Raw genomic sequence first — 18571 nt, 5'->3', positions numbered from 1 at the left:
CAAAAATAGAATTTTAAAACTTTCCTGTTAATAAATCTATAACCCTCTATTTAACAAGTGTAAGACTGAAAGTCTTCCTTTTCGATGTTTATTTTTTTTTTTATCGTATTTTACCAAGGGCTTCTTGTCGTCGTTATTAGTCTCCGACCGATTCCACCAGAGGGGACTGTAGGTTTGCTCTCCCTCCGTCCGTCAATATCTCCTGTGGTTTTTCAGACTTTTTTCCCATCCCCTTTAACATATTCAACTGAAACGTGGTATCTGGCTTTATTATGATAAGTTGCTGAACACGTTTGAGTTTCAGTGTGTTTCATCAATTTTTCACAGAGTGATGCCCTTTTTGGATTTAGAAATTATCACATCGTTAGGGGACGTGTATTGCAAAGCAATTCTTGCTCTTGTTATTCTTGTTTGGCCTTTGAGTGAGTTGAGCAGCCGATGCATTTGTTCACAGTGGAGGACAATTCTGGGCCGTTCAAGCAAAGGATGGATTTGGGTGAAGCACAGTGGTTGGTGCACTCTGGTAAGAGCTCTCGAACTTCCAGTGCATGAATCATCGCGTGGTCATCTCATCAAAGCGGTTGTGTGATTTGCCTGTAACATCTGCAGATCACACTCTGCCTTTTGTGTGCATGCCATCACATGCAATTGGTGCGGTGTGACCTTCATGTTTGTGCAGAGTTGCTGGGGATTCAGCTGAGCAATGCCATATCTGCTGGAGATGTGGCTGAAGCTTCACGCCTCGCTTCTTCATTGGCACAGTGCAAGATCTCTCTTGACGTGAAGGTCCTTTCAGAAATTGAAAGCCTGGGCAAAGTACGGTAAGTAAAATTGCAGCTACAAGTGCAGGACGTGTTAGTAATTGCCAGTGATGTACGTGACTTCCCAGAAAGCCGTATTTAAGTTGTGAGTTGACGTTATCTGAGTCCTTAAAGTATTTAACTAAATATAGGTCAGGTATCTCGACAACACTTTATGTCTGATGGATGTAATACTGTTGTGGGCCGGGGGGTCGGTGGCGATAAACAACCACTAGGTAGAGCAGTGGAGTCGTCTCCCACCGAACACCCGGAATTTAGGTTGTGACTCTCGGATAAGTCCGAGAGTTCACGGGTCCCCGAGCGGACCGTGGTCGCCAATATTTTGACGGTGTGGGGTAGGGTTAATTGCCTAATTTCAATATACCTAAATACCCACGTCATCCAACTACCGGGGAAAACAACACCCTCGACGGACCTTGGGCGGAACGGACCGTTTACCGAGCGTGATCCGGGTCTAAACTGAGCGGGGATTACCAAGATCCGTCGGTCCAAATGACAACCTACCGGCCCGAACGATCACCGTCTCTCGAACGCTTGTCCAGACCACCACACTCCTCTTGAGGAGGGAGGGGCTTCTTCTCCCCACCACTTTCCTCCTGATTGGACCGTGGGTTGTCGGGCGACTCGTAGTGGCCTTCCGATTGGCTGGGGCGCGCGTGTGGTGCTCGTCCTCCGCTCATTGGCTGGAGGAAATGCTCTCTGCTCCTCCTCGGAGTGGAGCTTCGACCCGAGGCGACGAAGGCTCCGCCCACGTCCTCAGCCAAAAACACATGCATAATGGCGACAGGGTCGAGTGCAGGATGGCGTACTGTTGTCGTGGATGTAGTAGTAGTAGTTGTTGTTGTTAAAAGATCTAATAAACCTCACTATACAATAATTCATAGCAGACATGTAATTCCCATTAGATAAAGGGGGGATTCTAACTGTAAACACATACTTATCGAAATAACTAAGCTGAGGGACTCTGGCTGTTCGTGTGCACAAGGTTTCCAAATCCGTAACAATATCTCGCTCTTCTTCAATTTTATCAGGCTCAATTAAAAAATATAATTTGTTGAATTGCTTTCTTTGCAGTGAGTACTAACAAAGATGACTAGAGCAAAGTCGATGGCTTGCCATCGCAGATCCTCACGCTTCCCACCAAGAGCAAAGTTCAAGATGGCAAAAGATCCACCAGGAATGACCGAATATCAAGTTTAGAGTTGGAAAAAAAACTTTTCCCCCATTTTGGCCCCTGTGATGACCCTAAGTTCCCACCCCCTGGGGCATGAACCCTGTGTCAAATCAAAGAAACATCGGTACATATTTCACGCGTCCCCCAATGTTGATTGGTATATACAGTGCGATGAGAATGGCACTCGGTAGAGTGCAGACCTCTGCCAGGCTGAACAGTTGATGTTTTATTTCCCACTGATGGGCCAGATCTGCTGACCTGAAGCAAAATCTAATCGGTGTGGTGTAGTGGCCTGCCGGGGCAGGGCACAATGTGGGGAGCGTTGTGGAGGAGTGGTTTTGGAGTGGTCACGTGCCTGCGGGGGATATAGGTGTTCGGGCCGCCTGAGGCGTTGTGTAGTCTGTAGAGTGTGTATCCGGACGGGCAATAAACAGTGTTGGAGAATCCTCACGACTATCCGAGTCCCGCTGTCCTCCGGGCATTACAGTTGGCGACGAGTCTGTTTCGGATCAGCGTGTGCGAAGTGGTTTGGTTACGTCGGTATTGACTTCGAGTCTTTGGCTGGGGCGATTGGATCGCTGCAGCGAGTAACTCGGCGCACCTTGCGCGGTTCGAGTTCAACACCGGGCGAGGGTCCCAGAGAAGCGCATCGCGAGTTTCGCGCGCCGCACGCACAGTCTTCGGGGCCAGGCGTCTCGCCGTCACGGACGGCTCGTGGATGGCGAAAGGTCGGGGCACGGCGCACGGACGCGTGCCCGTCTTCGTCGGAGACAACTTCGAATTGTTTTCTGAACAATTGGGCTGCTATTTCCACGCAAATGATGTAGACGATGAAAGCAAACGCAAATCGATCTTGCTCGCCTCGCTAACAACGGAACATTATCGGCTAATTAGTGATTTAGTAGCGCCGGATAAGCCCAGTCATGATGGGCTGTCGTTTCAGGACATTGTGGAGAAGATGAAGGCGCACATGGCGCCGGAGAAGTCATTGCAGCTCGCTCGATACCAGTTCGATCACCTCGCGAAGGGTGCGGAGGAGCGCGTTGCAGATTTCGTGGCATGGGTGAAGCATTCGGCCGTGGCTTGCAAGTTTACGGCGGAGGAGCGTCCAGCTCGACTCAGAGATCGCTTTATTTCGGAATTGCAAGATGCGAAGATGGTGTCAGCCATTCTGCAGATGCGAAGTGTCGACGTTACATTCGACTCAGCGGTCGGGACTACTTCAGCTGTCGAGCAGACGCTCACGGATGTCCGCGCCATCGCCGGCCAGGACGTGATGGGTAGTTCTGGCTGGGGCATGTCGAGTGACCCCGGGGTCCACGTGATGACCCAGGTGCCCCAGGTCGCACGCGCGTCTGTCGGTGCGAGCCGTGGGCTCGCGCCGCAGCGCGGCCGCGCAGGGAGCGAGATGGGCATCCAGGGGTGCTGGGGGTGTGGTGGTCTGCACCTGCAACGAGTGTGCCCGTATAAGAACACCGTGTGTTTGCATTGACAGAAGGTGGGACATCTGAAGCGTGTGTGTCGAATGGCGGGGGCCGCCGTTAAGGTCTTGGATGGCGAGGTGCGCGACGACCCCAGCGACCTGGGGAGCGGCCTGCAGCCAGGGCATAGCGATCACGGCGGCCCGGAGCAGGAGATGCAACCAATGTTGAGTCTGTTTTCGATTGGTCTGGAAGTGACAAGACCAATAACAGTGGAGGTCGAGGTGAATGGCGAGCCGATCGTATTTCAAGTTGACACCGGGGCTGCAGTGTCGGTCATGGGCGAGCAGGCGGCTCGTGGTCTTCGCAGTGTTCACCTGGTCAAGACGACCTTGTCGCTGTGCACGGACACCGGCGAAGCGATTGCACCACTTGCGGTGACAGACGTCTCGGTGGTCTACCGGGGTCAAAGCGCCCTACTCTCGGTGGTTGTGGTACGAGGGGAGGGGCCCGCCCTTTTGGGCCGGGACTGGTTGGCGCACCTCAGGCTAGACCTCCAGTTCGTACCTCCAGGTGCACCTGTGCCTCCTTCGAGACCCGAGGGCGTGGTTCTGGAGGCAGGAGCCGCGACGATGCAACGTGGGCTGCCGTTCATTGCTTCCTGCGACGATGATGTATGGCTCTGGAGCAACGGGAGCCATGCCAGCCGCGATGAGCTCTCGCGCTTCGGCTGCGCTCATGATACAGTGCATACCCGTGTCGTTCAGGCAATTTCAGCGGGGGATTGGAGCGAGCCAGTCGTGTTCAAGAAGTTCGCGGACCGCGTCCATCGACGACAAGCAGGTCATCTCAACGTCGCGACGACAACCAAGAGGCGGACACGCGATGTGATTCATGGGTTGCTGATTGTGGCGTATTTGATTTTCGTTGCACGAGGGATGCAGTTTAACCTTGTTAAAATAAATGCCAACAGTTCGCGTGTGAGCATAATATGTTTGGCTGGGATCAATCGATGGGATGTCCGATATGATCGATGTGATGTGAAGGGCTTGGGGGCGATCGTGGCGAATAAAGAGGTCTGGCCGATCTCCAGCTGCGAGGGCAGCCCACGGTTCGCTCATTGGCTGGAGGAAACGCTCTCTGCTCCTCCTCGGAGTGGAGCTTCGACCCGAGGCGACGAAGGCTCCGCCCACGTCCTCAGCCAAAAACACATGCGTAATGGCGACCGAGTCGAGTGCAGGACGGCGTACTGTTGTCGTGGATGTAGTAGTAGTAGTAGTTGTTGTTGTTGTTAAAAGATCTTCGCCGTTAAAAGATTTAAAAAATGTTTTTGTTGTTGTATGACACGGATATGTCTCCAGGCTGCGCTGACCGTCCATGTGGACGTGCATGGTTTTCTGGGTTGGGTTGGATGCGCGGTTTTGGCTCAGGGCCGGGGCTGGTTCGTTGTTCAGCGTTATCCCCACCCCTGGCTTCGCCAAGGTCAGACGTGCCTGGCGCCCTGGGGCGCAAATCTCTGTTCCCGCCAAAGCCGTTCGGACGTGCGTTGAGATCTCGGCTGATTGTGATGCGTGGGTTTGTTATGGGATTGATGATGCGCCCAGCCGACGGCGCTGTTCAGCGTCACCGCCCAAGGTCAGACGGGTTTGGCGCCGGGCGGCACAAACCTCTGTTCTCGCCAAGGTCGGCTGCACTGGCGCCACGGGGCTTCTAAACAACGGGGCTTCTAAACAACGGGGCTTCCAGGCTCGGAATGTTTATCTGATTCGGGTCTGTCTGGGGGAGATGTGCCGCCTTGTCGGCCGGGGACGTTTGATGGTGCCGGGGGAGGTTCGCTCGGGAGGTCATCGCAACCTCGGCGGAGGTGTGCAAGCATGAGCCGCCTGGGGGCGCTTCTGCTGCGTAGTGATGCTGTGCTTCCCAACTTGCTTCTTGATATCTTTTAACGTAGTCAGGGTTTTGGTGGGTTCGTCGTGCAACTTAGTTTCCGAGCACCTGTCATTGCTTTGAAAATTCAGCTCGCTCACTTCAACACGTTATATGGTGTGATGGGGTGGAGGGCTGAGTTATGGGCCGGGTGACACCAACGGCATGAGGGTTGGTTGTTTTCTGTGAGGGGGTGCCTATGCTTTTTGATTATTATCGTTTTTGTACCTTTTTGCTTTTATGTCATGGTATTCTATGCCGATTATGCTTATCATTATGGTGGTCATTTTGTAATCGTAGTTTTAGGAGGGAGGAGTGTGGTGTAGTGGCCTGCGGGGGCAGGGCACAATGCGGGGAGCGTTGTGGAGGCGTGGAAGAGTGGTTTTGGAGTGGTCACGTGCCTGCGGGGGATATAGGTGTTCGCGCCGCCTGAGGCGTTGTGTAGTCTGTAGTAGTGTGCATCCGGACGGGCAATAAACAGTGTTCGAGAATCCTCAAGACTATCCGAGTCCTGCTGCCCTCTGGACATTACAATCGGCTTGTCATCTAACCAACTAATCCACCATATTTTGGCATAATCCATCCACGACTTTGTGATGTATCATGCTACATGTTGTTTTTGGCCCCATTTCTCAATGGTGAAGAATCACTTGTAAAAATTTTTTTTTATTTCATATCCAGATCCGGATTCGGATCTTCACCAAAATCGAATCGATTAGTCCCCGTCACACACCGAACCTGTCCACCAAGTTTCGTCTGAATCTGCCAAATTTTTTGAGATATCCTGTTCAGAGAGAGGGAGAGATGACAACATAACCTCTGTCCACTGAAGTTAGATGGAGGTGAAGATTCATTGAAAGATGTTTAAAATTTTCCTGTAATTTCTTCTTTTTGTTGTTGTTGTTGTTGTTGTTGTTGTTGTTGTTGTTGTTACTTGATCTTTTGACCCCGGACCAGGGTGCAGGGCCAAAATGATGCTGCCGTTGCACCTTCGTGCCATGTGGTGATCATAAACTACCAAGTTTGATGAATTTCTGCACAACCGTTTAGGAGGAGATAGTGTGGACGGACGGACAGACGGAGTCAATTACAATATCCCCCTGTTTTGCTTTGTTTTTTTCAAAAAACGTGGGGATACAAAAAGAAACAGGCTGATCATGTGAGATCTTTTGTCTTTTATTTTGTTTTATTTTGATGGTATTCTAAATCTATAGCAGCAGCACAATTGCAAACAGTTGGAAATAAAATCTGGTGAAAGACAAATTTCTGAAAAAAAAAAAAAAAGGCACAATGAGTTCATAACGATTACGTGCCAAAGCAGCAAAGAAAGTCATTTTAAACGGCGACTAACCCTGAACTCACCTTTAAATTTGAGTTCCCGTTTGGCTGAAACTTAATGCTCAGTCATGAACCATTTGTTCAGGTTGCTGGCTGCCCAAAAATTTGCATTTAAACCAATTCGGACAACACTTGGCACAAAAATACCTTGCCACAGCCTCTAGAGTTGAAATCAAGTAAAACATTGGTCTGTTGTGGAACAACGACAACAGCAACAAAAACAATCCTGCGGTGAACTGAATGAATCGAGACCAACAACAATCTGTACGGGGTGTGGTAAGGTATTGTCGCATCAATGGGTCTGCGAACATTTACCCGTCGTGCCGAAGCAATCTGCTTTGCGAATGTCCGAATGAAATGAAGCCAAGTTCGCGCAGAAAATGCAGCTTCCCCTGGATGTGATGTGTATCCTTCCTGTCTCTGGAAATGAGTTTGTTTTACCAACCTTTCAACTCCCTCAAGGAATTCCCAAGCGGGCTGAAAGGGTTTGAGCACGCAAGAAGGCAGGAATCCTTCTTTTAAAAATTTGAAGTCTCTTAAAAATATAGGTTTATTTCTACACACAAGATGACACGGATAATCCCGGGACGAGAGACTGACTGAAACGAATGAATAAGAACTAAAGAGAAATATATAAATGCACACGACTGCAGGAACATAAAACTCTGGTGCCATGAGCACACGATCACATTCACTCACAATGAGGGGGTGGGTGGAGGGGGCAGGTAAAGTCTTAAAGAATGCGGTGGTGGAAGCAGGCTCCAGTATGGGCAGAATGGAAGTGCATGGGTCAGCCCTCCTTACGACACCGCCAAAGATGATCTCGAGAAGAGACAGACACACACACACACGCGCACCACGAATGCTTCAGCTCCTCACGACTCCAAACTTGAGTGAGTACTGACTCCTGACCCCCTCTCCCCCCTCCCCCTGCATGTGGCCCCTTTTTATTACCAGCCATGACCACAGTTCCCAAGCTTGCCTTGCTCTCAGCCCAGCTCCACAGATCGTGCGACATGCAGTTGCTGCTGGGATGTCATTGCGTGGGCTGATTGGCTGACATCACAGCACCTATCGTATCATTGTAGGCCACGATGAGGTTTTTATAAGCCACATCTGGGATGCAGACACAGCCATCACCATCCTGTTCCCACCCCTCTCTGTGCCTTGTTTGGTGCCTGGTGCCTTGCCTGGTTCATATAGAGGTCACATACAAATTGCACTTTCTTGTATAATCCCTATGTTCATGAGACCACCTCTCATAGCATACATAAGAAAAGGACAACTTCACTCTAACAGGTCCCTGTTCACAGAAAATGTTCTAACCTATGCAAACCCATGAACTACACTAACTTAACTTCTTTTTCTTCAACGGCCACAATTATTCTTATGTTCTTGTCTGGTTGACTGGGCTTGGCCCAAGTGTTTGTGACCCGGCTGGCCAGAACTGACGTTCGACTAAGGTTATGGTAGGAATTTTGAATTTGACCATGGTGCCGGCGATAGCTTACCTACGCTTCGTGAATGACACCGTGGGATGTTTAACATCCATGATCTAATGCCGGCAGACGAGAAATCCAGTTTCATGTTCGTCTGAGGGAGGATACCAAGTACACACATTGATGAATCACTCTGCCTGTGAAACAACAGGATGGCAGTTTGTAGCTGGGCCGAGATTTGAACGCAGGCTAAAAAGTTTAGAGACGAGTGTGCGTACATTTAGGGCACCCTGCCAGCCCGACAAGCTTCATCTGACTGTCTGAAAGCTAATCAAGCTGGACTCATTATTTTACTTGGCCTGGTTATTCTTGACTGGAGCAGAATAAGCACTTATCAGATGTCTGTAAAGCATCAGCCGTTGGCTTTTCGGAAGAACGCTGGCAAAGAGGACAAATTCAGTTTTTAGCTCGCCTGATCGAAGAACAGAGAGCTATAGCGATACCCCCGGCGTGAGCGTGAGCGTCAGCGTAAGCGTGAAAATGTTAAAGTTTTTGGTGCAAGTTATTTTTTCCTTTCTAATTTTTTTATCGACCACACTTTTTTATATGCCCGATGTATATATCGGGGCGTATTATGTGATACCGGTTGTCCATCCGCCCGTCCGTTCCTGTCCGCATTCTCCCAAAGTTTTCAACTTTCACGTTTCATATTTGGTACATCGGTACAGACTGTGGAGACGGTATGTCGTGACATACGTTCGTCATCTAAAATGGTTGCCATGGCAACCAGGATGCTGTTTTCCATGTTGTAGCAATTCTTTATATACCTTCGAGTGGGGCAACTTAGCTAAATATAACATAACAATTGTGCATTTTGTGAGGAAAGTACCAAATTTGGCACACTAGTAGCCTATCATATTATGAACAAATTTGGATATTGGGCCATCTCAAAATTTGTGATGGTAGTGGATAATGGCTGCCACAGCCATCAGCGGCTGAATTTGAGGTTCAAGTTGCAGTATCAATAATTTTCACTGTAGTGCCCTTCAATCCAAAATGTATCCATATTACATTGGGACACTTGCACACATCTTTGACTCATCTATCATCCGAACTATAATTCCCGAGTGTGTGTGTTATTTGTTTTTTTTGTTTGTCGAGCCACTCCTACAGTTCTGGGCCAATTACATCCAGACTTGCTACATAGGATCAGAACGGCCTCAATTAGTGCATTTGGGTGTTTTTATCTCTGCCGGCGGCCTTGCGGGTGAGGGAGATGCAAATTCTCTGTGTAAATGTAAATTGTGTCGGGCTGCTCCAGGTGGGAGAGGGTATTACAAGTCCACAGATTTTCCAGTGCAGTGGGTTGTTTTAAATTGCATGTTTGAATAAGGATAGTAACATAACCCCCCCTGGCTGCTCCCTTTGGTAGCGGCTGCTTCTCGTAATATGAAATTGGTCAACTGAAAATTGAGATTTGACTGAATGATGACATGGAGCCTCCATGAAAATGGTCATGAAGACTCTGCTCAACGAAGGTCATGGATTTGAAAGGTTATTAATTGTTGCTGTTGTAAGCAGTAGATTGTTAATTTTTGCTCGGCCTTCAGAATGGAGAGCAGCACAGTTTGTGATGATTATTTTTGACACTTGCCCCCACCCCCTTTCCCACTCTTCCTGCACTCCCTCCACATCTCAGCCTTAGGGTCATTGTGGAGGATACCAAGGACATCATTGGTCCAATATATATCTTGGCAAATCGCAGCGCAACAGTTGAAATGCTGAAAAACCAGGTTTGCACCAGAGCTCACCTCAATCCCTTTTTAAAAAAATTATCATTGTTATTATTACTTGCAAAATCGAAGATTTTTCAAGTATATATTGGTCAGTCGATTTTGTTATTCTGTCTGTCTGTCTGTCTGTCTGTCAGTCAATCGCCTTAAGGTCACAAATTAAAACCGATCTTCACGAAACTTCACCAAGCTGGAGAGGTAGTCTCAACTGAGAAGCCGATTGATTTTGAGGTCAAAGGTCATCTTGAGGTCAAGTTTCTAAAATCGTCATTTTTCATCCGATTGACCTGAAATTTGAACCAGATTTGCATATTGCGTCACTTAACTTGGAAACCAACTCTTTTTGAGGTCAAGAGGTCAATGGTCAAAGGTCAACTCAAGGTCAAACTTCAAAAATCATCAATTTCAATCTGAAATTTTTTTTCATCCAATTGACCTGAGCTTTAATTAAGATTGTCAATTTTAATCTTGATGAAATGGACAATTTGATGTGTCCATGGCAACCTTTGGAGGGGGGGTGTAGGAGATTGGGACCATACTCTGTGCAGAGCGTTGGTGCTGCTTAAGCAGTCTCCTTGGCTATTGGGCACAGTCCTGGACAGGTCACCACTCTGACACAGTATCCCAGCAAGCTGGCACTCATTTTGCTGACCTCGGAAGGATGACAGGCCGAGTTAACCCCACCTGGTATTAATTCAACAGCTGAGCGGGATTTGAACTCAGGACCCTAGGATCCAAAGCCCGCCACCCTAACCATTAAGCCAACACCAAGCTTTGGAGAGGGGGTGGATTTTGCAAGTATTGTGCTCTGTACAATGTCTTTTTCTTGTTTTTAATTTTTATTTTTGAATAGAAAGTCAAGGCTCGTGGAAGAGATAGCATTGGTCTGCACACTGATCGGATGAGGATACAACAGGACAAAAGGAACAGTTGAGAAAGGGGGGGGGGAAACACCAACAGTAGAATTGAAGGCCAAGACAGAGACAGACTTGGACAAACAATGGGTGTGGGGAAGAATGAGGGGCAGGAGAGGATACATGGTTTGGACAAGATGGATATAGAAGGAAACCCTGGAGGGAATACTGAAAAAAATGGAAGGACGAGGGATTGCGGTGGGGGTTATTGAGGGTTGAAGAGATCATTGTTTTGGATTGGGGGTGATCTGAGATGGTGGTGAACAGCTGTCTTGAAGACTTGGAGGGAAGAATGTGACGTGCAAGTTGATTCCACAGGTGGGAAAAAAGATGAACAAATGAGTGGAGGTGAGAGTGATCCTGGATTTCAGTAGTTTCACCTGATGGGGGTTGATGGTGGACCGTGTGTGCCCTGCAGAAACCTTTGGGGGGTGGGAGAAGGCAAAGCACAGAAAGAGTAGAGGGTGCAAGACCAGAAAGGAGGTGGGAGAAGACATAGAGACTAAGATCTTGTCTGCAATGGAGAAGTGATAGGCCCATAGACTCAGCTTCATCACAGGAGATTCCAATGATCATGAAGGTCTTAGTTTCTAGGGAGTCAACCTCAGCAAGGTGTGAGCGGCAGGGACACTAGCCCTGAGCGGAGAGCAGGAATTCATCAAGCTGTGGATGAAGGCCTTGTATGTGGATAGGAGTTCAGTTGTGTGCCAAGGAATAGAAGGACTTTGTATGATGGAGGATGCCCAGTCAGTCAGTGACTGGCTTTGGAGGTCAACTTTGAAATGTGGTTTGCCCAAGAAAGATCAGTGCTGAGAGTGAGACCCAGGAGTTTGAGTGATTGAATTTTGTCGAGAGGGTTGTTGAGAAGATAAATGGAAGGATTTGCCCTACTGTCCTTTTGGAGAGAGAGAGGGTGAGAGTGAGGGATTTCTCAGGAGGATCTTGGGATTGAAAGACATATGCCAGGTGTTTGACCAGTTTTTGATATTTATCAAAGTCTAAAGAGGGGGAAGAACTATTCTGAAGGATGAGGAATGTCATGGTAGAGGGTGGAGTCATCAGCAAAGAGATAAAGAGGATTTTCCAGAGAGTGAGAGAGCTCATTGAGGAAAATTAGGAATAGGAAGTGGCTGAGAACACTGCCTTGGGGGCACTCCAGCCATGACATAGGAGAGGAGAGGAGATGAAAGGATTCCATTGAGAGCCACATGCTGGTTATGAGACGAGAGGAAATAAGTAACCCAAGAGTGAAGTTGGCCTTCTATGCTATAGTCAGAGAGTTTGGAGAGCAAGACTGTATTCAAAACTATCGAAAGCTCGAGATGTGTCCAGAGAGACAGCTGTGATCTCATTTCTGACATTAAGGGCCTCCATCCATTGTTGGGAGAGTCGAAGGAGCATCTCCATGGTAGAGTGACCAGGTCTGAATCTGAATTAATGATCTGAGATGAGGTCATTGGAGAAAAGGAAGAATTTCATATCAACTGCGATGGATTCCATGACCTTGCTGATTCTTGGAAGTAAGCGAATTGGTCTGCAGTTAAGAGAATCAGTTTTTCCACCTTTTTACCTCTGCCCACCGAAGGTGAACGGAGGTTGTTTTCACCACTGTTTGTCTGTTTGTGTGCAGGATATCTCAAAAACCTGTTGAATGATTCACATGAAACTTGGTGGATAGGTTAGGTGTGCGACAAGGATGAATTGATTAGATTTTGGTGACGATCTGAATCTGGATTCAGATACAATGGTTTTTTGACTTTTTAAAGTGGTTCTTCACCAATGAGAGACGGGGCCAAAAACGATATACAGCATGATATTTCAAAAATGTGTTGGGCTGTTGGCTGAGTGATGTTGGCTGATTTCCAAGTGGTTGGAATATGACTCGGCAAATTATCGGGTGACGAGGACAGAGAGGGCAAGTGCAAGAGCAGCAGAACAGGTTTTTGGGATATGTGAGCTTTATCTCCCAACTGGCTTCTTCGGCTGGTCTGGAATTGCAGAGAGAGTGCTCCAAGTGCGGAGAGAATTTCTAATCCACAAATTTCTAAAATCGTCATTTTTCATCCGATTGACTTGAAATTTGAACAAGATTTGCATATTGCGTCACTGAACTTGGAAAACAACTATTTTTGAGGTCAAGAGGTCAATGGTCAAAGGTCAACTCAAGGTCAAACTTGAAAAATCATCTCAAAAAGCTGTGGAATGATTCAGATGAAACTTGGTGGACAGGTTAGGTGTGTGACAAGGATGTATTGATTAGATTTTGGTGACTATCTAAATCTATATTCAGATACGAGGATTTTTTTTACTTTTTAAAGTGATTCTTCACCATTGAGAGACGGGGCCAAAAACGAGACACAGCATGATATTTCAAAAATGTATTGGGCTGTTGGCTGAGTGATTTTGGCTGATTTCCAAGTGGTTGGAATATGACTCGGCAAATTATAGGGTGACAAGGGCAGAGAGGTGAAGTGCAAGAGCAGCAGAACAGGTTTTTGGGACATGTTAGCTTTATCTCCCAACTGGCTTCTTCGGCTGGTCTGGAATGGCAGAGAGAGTGCTCTAACTGTGGAGAGAAAAATGATGCCAAAAAGACGATGTTGCTGGTTCCCAGAGTGCACTGGGGGAGTGATGTCATGTCCTTCATGCTCAGCAGCTGTGTTTATGTGAAAGTCCAGTCTGGTGTCTGATGTATCTTTCTGTCTTTGTGTGTGGCATGCGCGATTTGTCACAGCTCTTCCATGAGCCTTAGAGCCTCTATAAAAAATATTTGCACAATTTATTCTGTAATAGACTTTTGATTTTCAGTTCAATGTTTTGTGTTGTGCAGGTTTTCAAGGACTACGGGATCCACCCAAAGGTTCAGCGGTGGATTTTTTCCCAGCAGCTTGTCTCTGATGGACACACACTTGAAAAGTTGGTTCCAGATGCCAGCAAGGAAGTGTTTCTGTACCTTATTCCAGCTAGCAAGGCAAGCCTTACACAGGAGGAATTACACCGAGATCAGCTTGCACTTCTTGAGGATTCCACTGGGGAGAAATCCATTTTGTCCCATGCCAGCCCAAAACAATCTGGTGAGATTAAGAATTTGTTTTGTTCTGATCGTTAATGTATCCAAAGATCCCAAGACCAAACACTTTCTTAAACAAGTAACGATAAAGTATCCAAAGACCAAACACTTTCTTAAACAAGTCGCGGTACATTCAAAGTACACCGCCCCCATGCCAAATAAATAAAAAACGATCATCCACCGCGGGAGGCGCCCCGACGATGCTGCCTTGCAGCACATGGAGTCGGAATTTGGGAGGGAGCGGTGTGCAATAAGTGATTGATTAATTGCATAATTACAAGAAATAAATAATCATAAAATAATTAATTTCTTAATCAATTGGCTGATAGCATACCTAAACCACCACTGTTTCATCAGATTCTGTAACTTTTTGAAAATTAAGTCATTAATCGAAAAATTAAATCAGTTGATTAATCAATAATTGAAAAATACCTTTAAGAGCCAAATAACTTGTTCACCGTCGTGTCCAAATATTAGCTTCATAGCTCAAAAGGTGCTTGAGATATTGCAAGGATGAGAAATAAAATTAATAAGTAATTAAAAAATCGATAATAATTATGCAATCAATCAATTGATTGAAAAAAAAATACCTTTTTCGCCAAAGCACATCTTCACTTTTGTCTCCAAATTTCAGCATCCTTGATCAAAGGAGGGTTGAGATATCGCCCATACAAACAAACAAACAAACGGAGTGAAAACTGAGTACTCCCTTCCTTCGGCACCCAGTGATGGCGTTATGCATCACCTGGATGTGGAATTGGGAAGGAGCAGTGCACAATATTTTGATTGCCTTTTAATATGCTTCAATTTGTTTTAATATTGTGACTGTTTTGGAAATGTACCCCAGAGTGAGAATACATGTACACGTCGGAGACCCGAGGATGAGTTATCCCATGAGTTTGTGTAGGTAGACCTTTGCTCCTTGTTTTCGGGTTTGGGGAGGGGGGTGGGGGTCCATATTCACTCCATTCGCACATTGTTTTATTGGGTCATTAATCCTTCGGGCCGATCGGATTCTCTTCACTGCATTGGACGAGGGTGTTTGTACCATGAAGTGCAATGCTTTTCCCCTCCATGGTGGGTTGCGGCACATCTCGCAGGCAGGATACCATGGAGACTGTACAGAGAAGGTTTGCACACAAGGGAGGGGCTACAGGACTCCTATGGTGTCAAAGCCGTCGTGGGTGCTGCCGTGAAAGTTTCCTCAGAAACAGTGGCATTTTCCACAATCTGTGTCGTGGACATGCCCACTTCAGATGTGGACCAATGAGGAAGCGGGAACACGAACCACTCGCTGAGGGTGACGGGGCACGAGCCGCTCGCTGAGGGTGACGGGGCACGAGCCGCTCGCTGAGGGTGACGGGGCACGAGCCGCTCGCTGAGGGTGACGGGGCACGATCCGCTCGCTGAGGGTGACGGGGCACGAGCCGCTCGCTGAGGGTGACGGGGCACGAGCCGCTCGCTGAGGGTGACGGGGCACGAGCCGCTCGCTGAGGGTGACGGGGCACGAGCCGCTCGCTGAGGGTGACGGGGCACGAGCCGCTCGCTGAGGGTGACGGGGCACGAGCCGCTCGCTGAGGGTGACGGGGCACGAGCCGCTCGCTGAGGGTGACGGGGCACGAGCCGCTCGCTGAGGGTGACGGGGCACGAGCCGCTCGCTGAGGGTGACGGGGCACGAGCCGCTCGCTGAGGGTGACGGGGCACGAGCCGCTCGCTGAGGGTGACGGGGCACGAGCCGCTCGCTGAGGGTGACGGGGAACGAGCCGCTCGCTGAGGGTGACGGGGCACGAGCCGCTCGCTGAGGGTGACGGGGCACGAGCCGCTCGCTGAGGGTGACGGGGCACGAGCCGCTCGCTGAGGGTGACGGGGCACGAGCCGCTCGCTGAGGGTGACGGGGCACGAGCCGCTCGCTGAGGGTGACGGGGCACGAGCCGCTCGCTGAGGGTGACGGGGCACGAGCCGCTCGCTGAGGGTGACGGGGCACGAGCCGCTCGCTGAGGGTGACGGGGCACGAGCCGCTCGCTGAGGGTGACGGGGCACGAGCCGCTCGCTGAGGGTGACGGGGCACGAGCCGCTCGCTGAGGGTGACGGGGCACGAGCCGCTCGCTGAGGGTGACGGGGCACGAGCCGCTCGCTGAGGGTGACGGGGCACGAGCCGCTCGCTGAGGGTGACGGGGCACGAGCCGCTCGCTGAGGGTGACGGGGCACGAGCCGCTCGCTGAGGGTGACGGGGCACGAGCCGCTCGCTGAGGGTGACGGGGCACGAGCCGCTCGCTGAGGGTGACGGGGCACGAGCCGCTCGCTGAGGGTGACGGGGCACGAGCCGCTCGCTGAGGGTGACGGGGCACGAGCCGCTCGCTGAGGGTGACGGGGCACGAGCCGCTCGCTGAGGGTGACGGGGCACGAGCCGCTCGCTGAGGGTGACGGGGCACGAGCCGCTCGCTGAGGGTGACGGGGCACGAGCCGCTCGCTGAGGGTGACGGGGCACGAGCCGCTCGCTGAGGGTGACGGGGCACGAGCCGCTCGCTGAGGGTGACGGGGCACGAGCCGCTCGCTGAGGGTGACGGGGCACGAGCCGCTCGCTGAGGGTGACGGGGCACGAGCCGCTCGCTGAGGGTGACGGGGCACGAGCCGCTCGCTGAGGGTGACGGGGCACGAGCCGCTCGCTGAGGGTGACGGGGCACGAGCCGCTCGCTGAGGGTGACGGGGCACGAGCCGCTCGCTGAGGGTGACGGGGCACGAGCCGCTCGCTGAGGGTGACGGGGCACGAGCCGCTCGCTGAGGGTGACGGGGCACGAGCCGCTCGCTGAGGGTGACGGGGCACGAGCCGCTCGCTCAGGGTGACGGGGCACGAGCCGCTCGCTCAGGGTGACGGGGCACGAGCCGCTCGCTCAGGGTGACGGGGCACGAGCCGCTCGCTCAGGGTGACGGGGCACGAGCCGCTCGCTCAGGGTGACGGGGCACGAGCCGCTCGCTCAGGGTGACGGGGCACGAGCCGCTCGCTCAGGGTGACGGGGCACGAGCCGCTCGCTCAGGGTGACGGGGCACGAGCCGCTCGCTGAGGGTGACGGGGCACGAGCCGCTCGCTGAGGGTGACGGGGCACGAGCCGCTCGCTGAGGGTGACGGGGCACGAGCCGCTCGCTGAGGGTGACGGGGCACGAGCCGCTCGCTGAGGGTGACGGGGCACGAGCCGCTCGCTGAGGGTGACGGGGCACGAGCCGCTCGCTGAGGGTGACGGGGCACGAGCCGCTCGCTGAGGGTGACGGGGCACGAGCCGCTCGCTGAGGGTGACGGGGCACGAGCCGCTCGCTGAGGGTGACGGGGCACGAGCCGCTCGCTGAGGGTGACGGGGCACGAGCCGCTCGCTGAGGGTGACGGGGCACGAGCCGCTCGCTGAGGGTGACGGGGCACGAGCCGCTCGCTGAGGGTGACGGGGCACGAGCCGCTCGCTGAGGGTGACGGGGCACGAGCCGCTCGCTGAGGGTGACGGGGCACGAGCCGCTCGCTGAGGGTGACGGGGCACGAGCCGCTCGCTGAGGGTGACGGGGCACGAGCCGCTCGCTCAGGGTGACGGGGCACGAGCCGCTCGCTCAGGGTGACGGGGCACGAGCCGCTCGCTCAGGGTGACGGGGCACGAGCCGCTCGCTGAGGGTGACGGGGCACGAGCCGCTCGCTGAGGGTGACGGGGCACGAGCCGCTCGCTGAGGGTGACGGGGCACGAGCCGCTCGCTGAGGGTGACGGGGCACGAGCCGCTCGCTCAGGGTGACGGGGAACGAGCCGCTCGCTGAGGGTGACGGGGCACGAGCCGCTCGCTCTGAATGACGTGGCATGGCAAAAGCGTCCGCAGTGAGTGAACGATTCGCTCAGAATGATGTTGCGCGGTGCCGCTGTCGACAATGGCAACTGGCAAGTGGCTTAAGCTTTTGCCTGCTCGTCTGTGCATGTGTCAAATGGTACATCGGTTCGGGGTCCGCGCAAACTTTACAACTTTTTTTTTTTTAAACATCCGTTTTTTTCCAGATTTGGTTTGTTTCCCTGTGGTGCACCTCGTGAAACCTGCGAAAATATAGGCACAGATCTGGCAGACACTATGGATAGGCTGTTCTGCTGGGGGACAGGGCACGAGGTCTCGCAGTGAATGCATTTGAATAATACAACTAAATGACGCTGGTTAATTTTGTTATGTTGCTAAATTTTTTGTTCACACAATACAATTCTCCAAACAGTAGAAAAAAGATGTTTAATGCTTTGGAAATTTCACATTTTCTTGTGTATCTATGGAGAAGGAGGGAACATAGCCTTGTTTGCTGAAAGTAAATAGGTATATTGCCTTGGTTATAAGACTCGTTATGTCTGTAAATTATCAGATTTCACAACAGATTTCGCCACTTGTTTAGTACGGATGATATCCGATCCTCAAAAACGAAATAACATTTCGATGATATATTTAAATTAGTCTGTGAGAGTAGATCGTGGAAAATGGTATATTATAATGCATGAAATCGCTCCGAGCTCCTCATTTGCAAACAAGAGTACTTACAAAAGCGATGGATACAGCGATTCATAGCTATGATGAACAGGCATTCGATAATATGAGTGAGGAAAGTGGAAAAAAATACTTTATCGTTGAGAAATCGTTGCGGCCTGTTCCAAGTCATGGCATGGTTGAGCAG

General features: G+C 50.7%; 1 protein-coding gene across 5 annotated transcripts in view; it reads left to right on the top strand.

Annotated features, from left to right (window-relative positions):
• Positions 1 to 18571, top strand: part of SHARPIN (SHANK associated RH domain interactor) — an 89696-nt gene that overhangs the window by 21090 nt on the left and 50035 nt on the right. For 4 of the 5 annotated variants that reach the window (XM_085847429.1, XM_085847430.1, XM_085847427.1 and 1 more), the window contains exons 3-6: positions 455 to 523; positions 680 to 821; positions 9819 to 9912; positions 13657 to 13900. In XM_085847429.1, coding sequence (XP_085703555.1) covers positions 455 to 523; positions 680 to 821; positions 9819 to 9912; positions 13657 to 13900 — 549 coding nt within the window. Of the gene's footprint in view, positions 1 to 454; positions 524 to 679; positions 822 to 3843; positions 5052 to 9818; positions 9913 to 13656; positions 13901 to 18571 lie in introns of those variants that run through there. The other variant, XM_085847431.1, reaches the window with a different exon arrangement.

The sequence above is a fragment of the Eptatretus burgeri genome, chromosome 11, assembly GCF_056783735.1.
Source record: "Eptatretus burgeri isolate ZD-2024b chromosome 11, Ebu_testis_v1, whole genome shotgun sequence".
NCBI classification, from domain to species: domain Eukaryota; kingdom Metazoa; phylum Chordata; class Myxini; order Myxiniformes; family Myxinidae; genus Eptatretus; species Eptatretus burgeri.
This window is presented reverse-complemented; position numbering and strand designations above follow the sequence as displayed.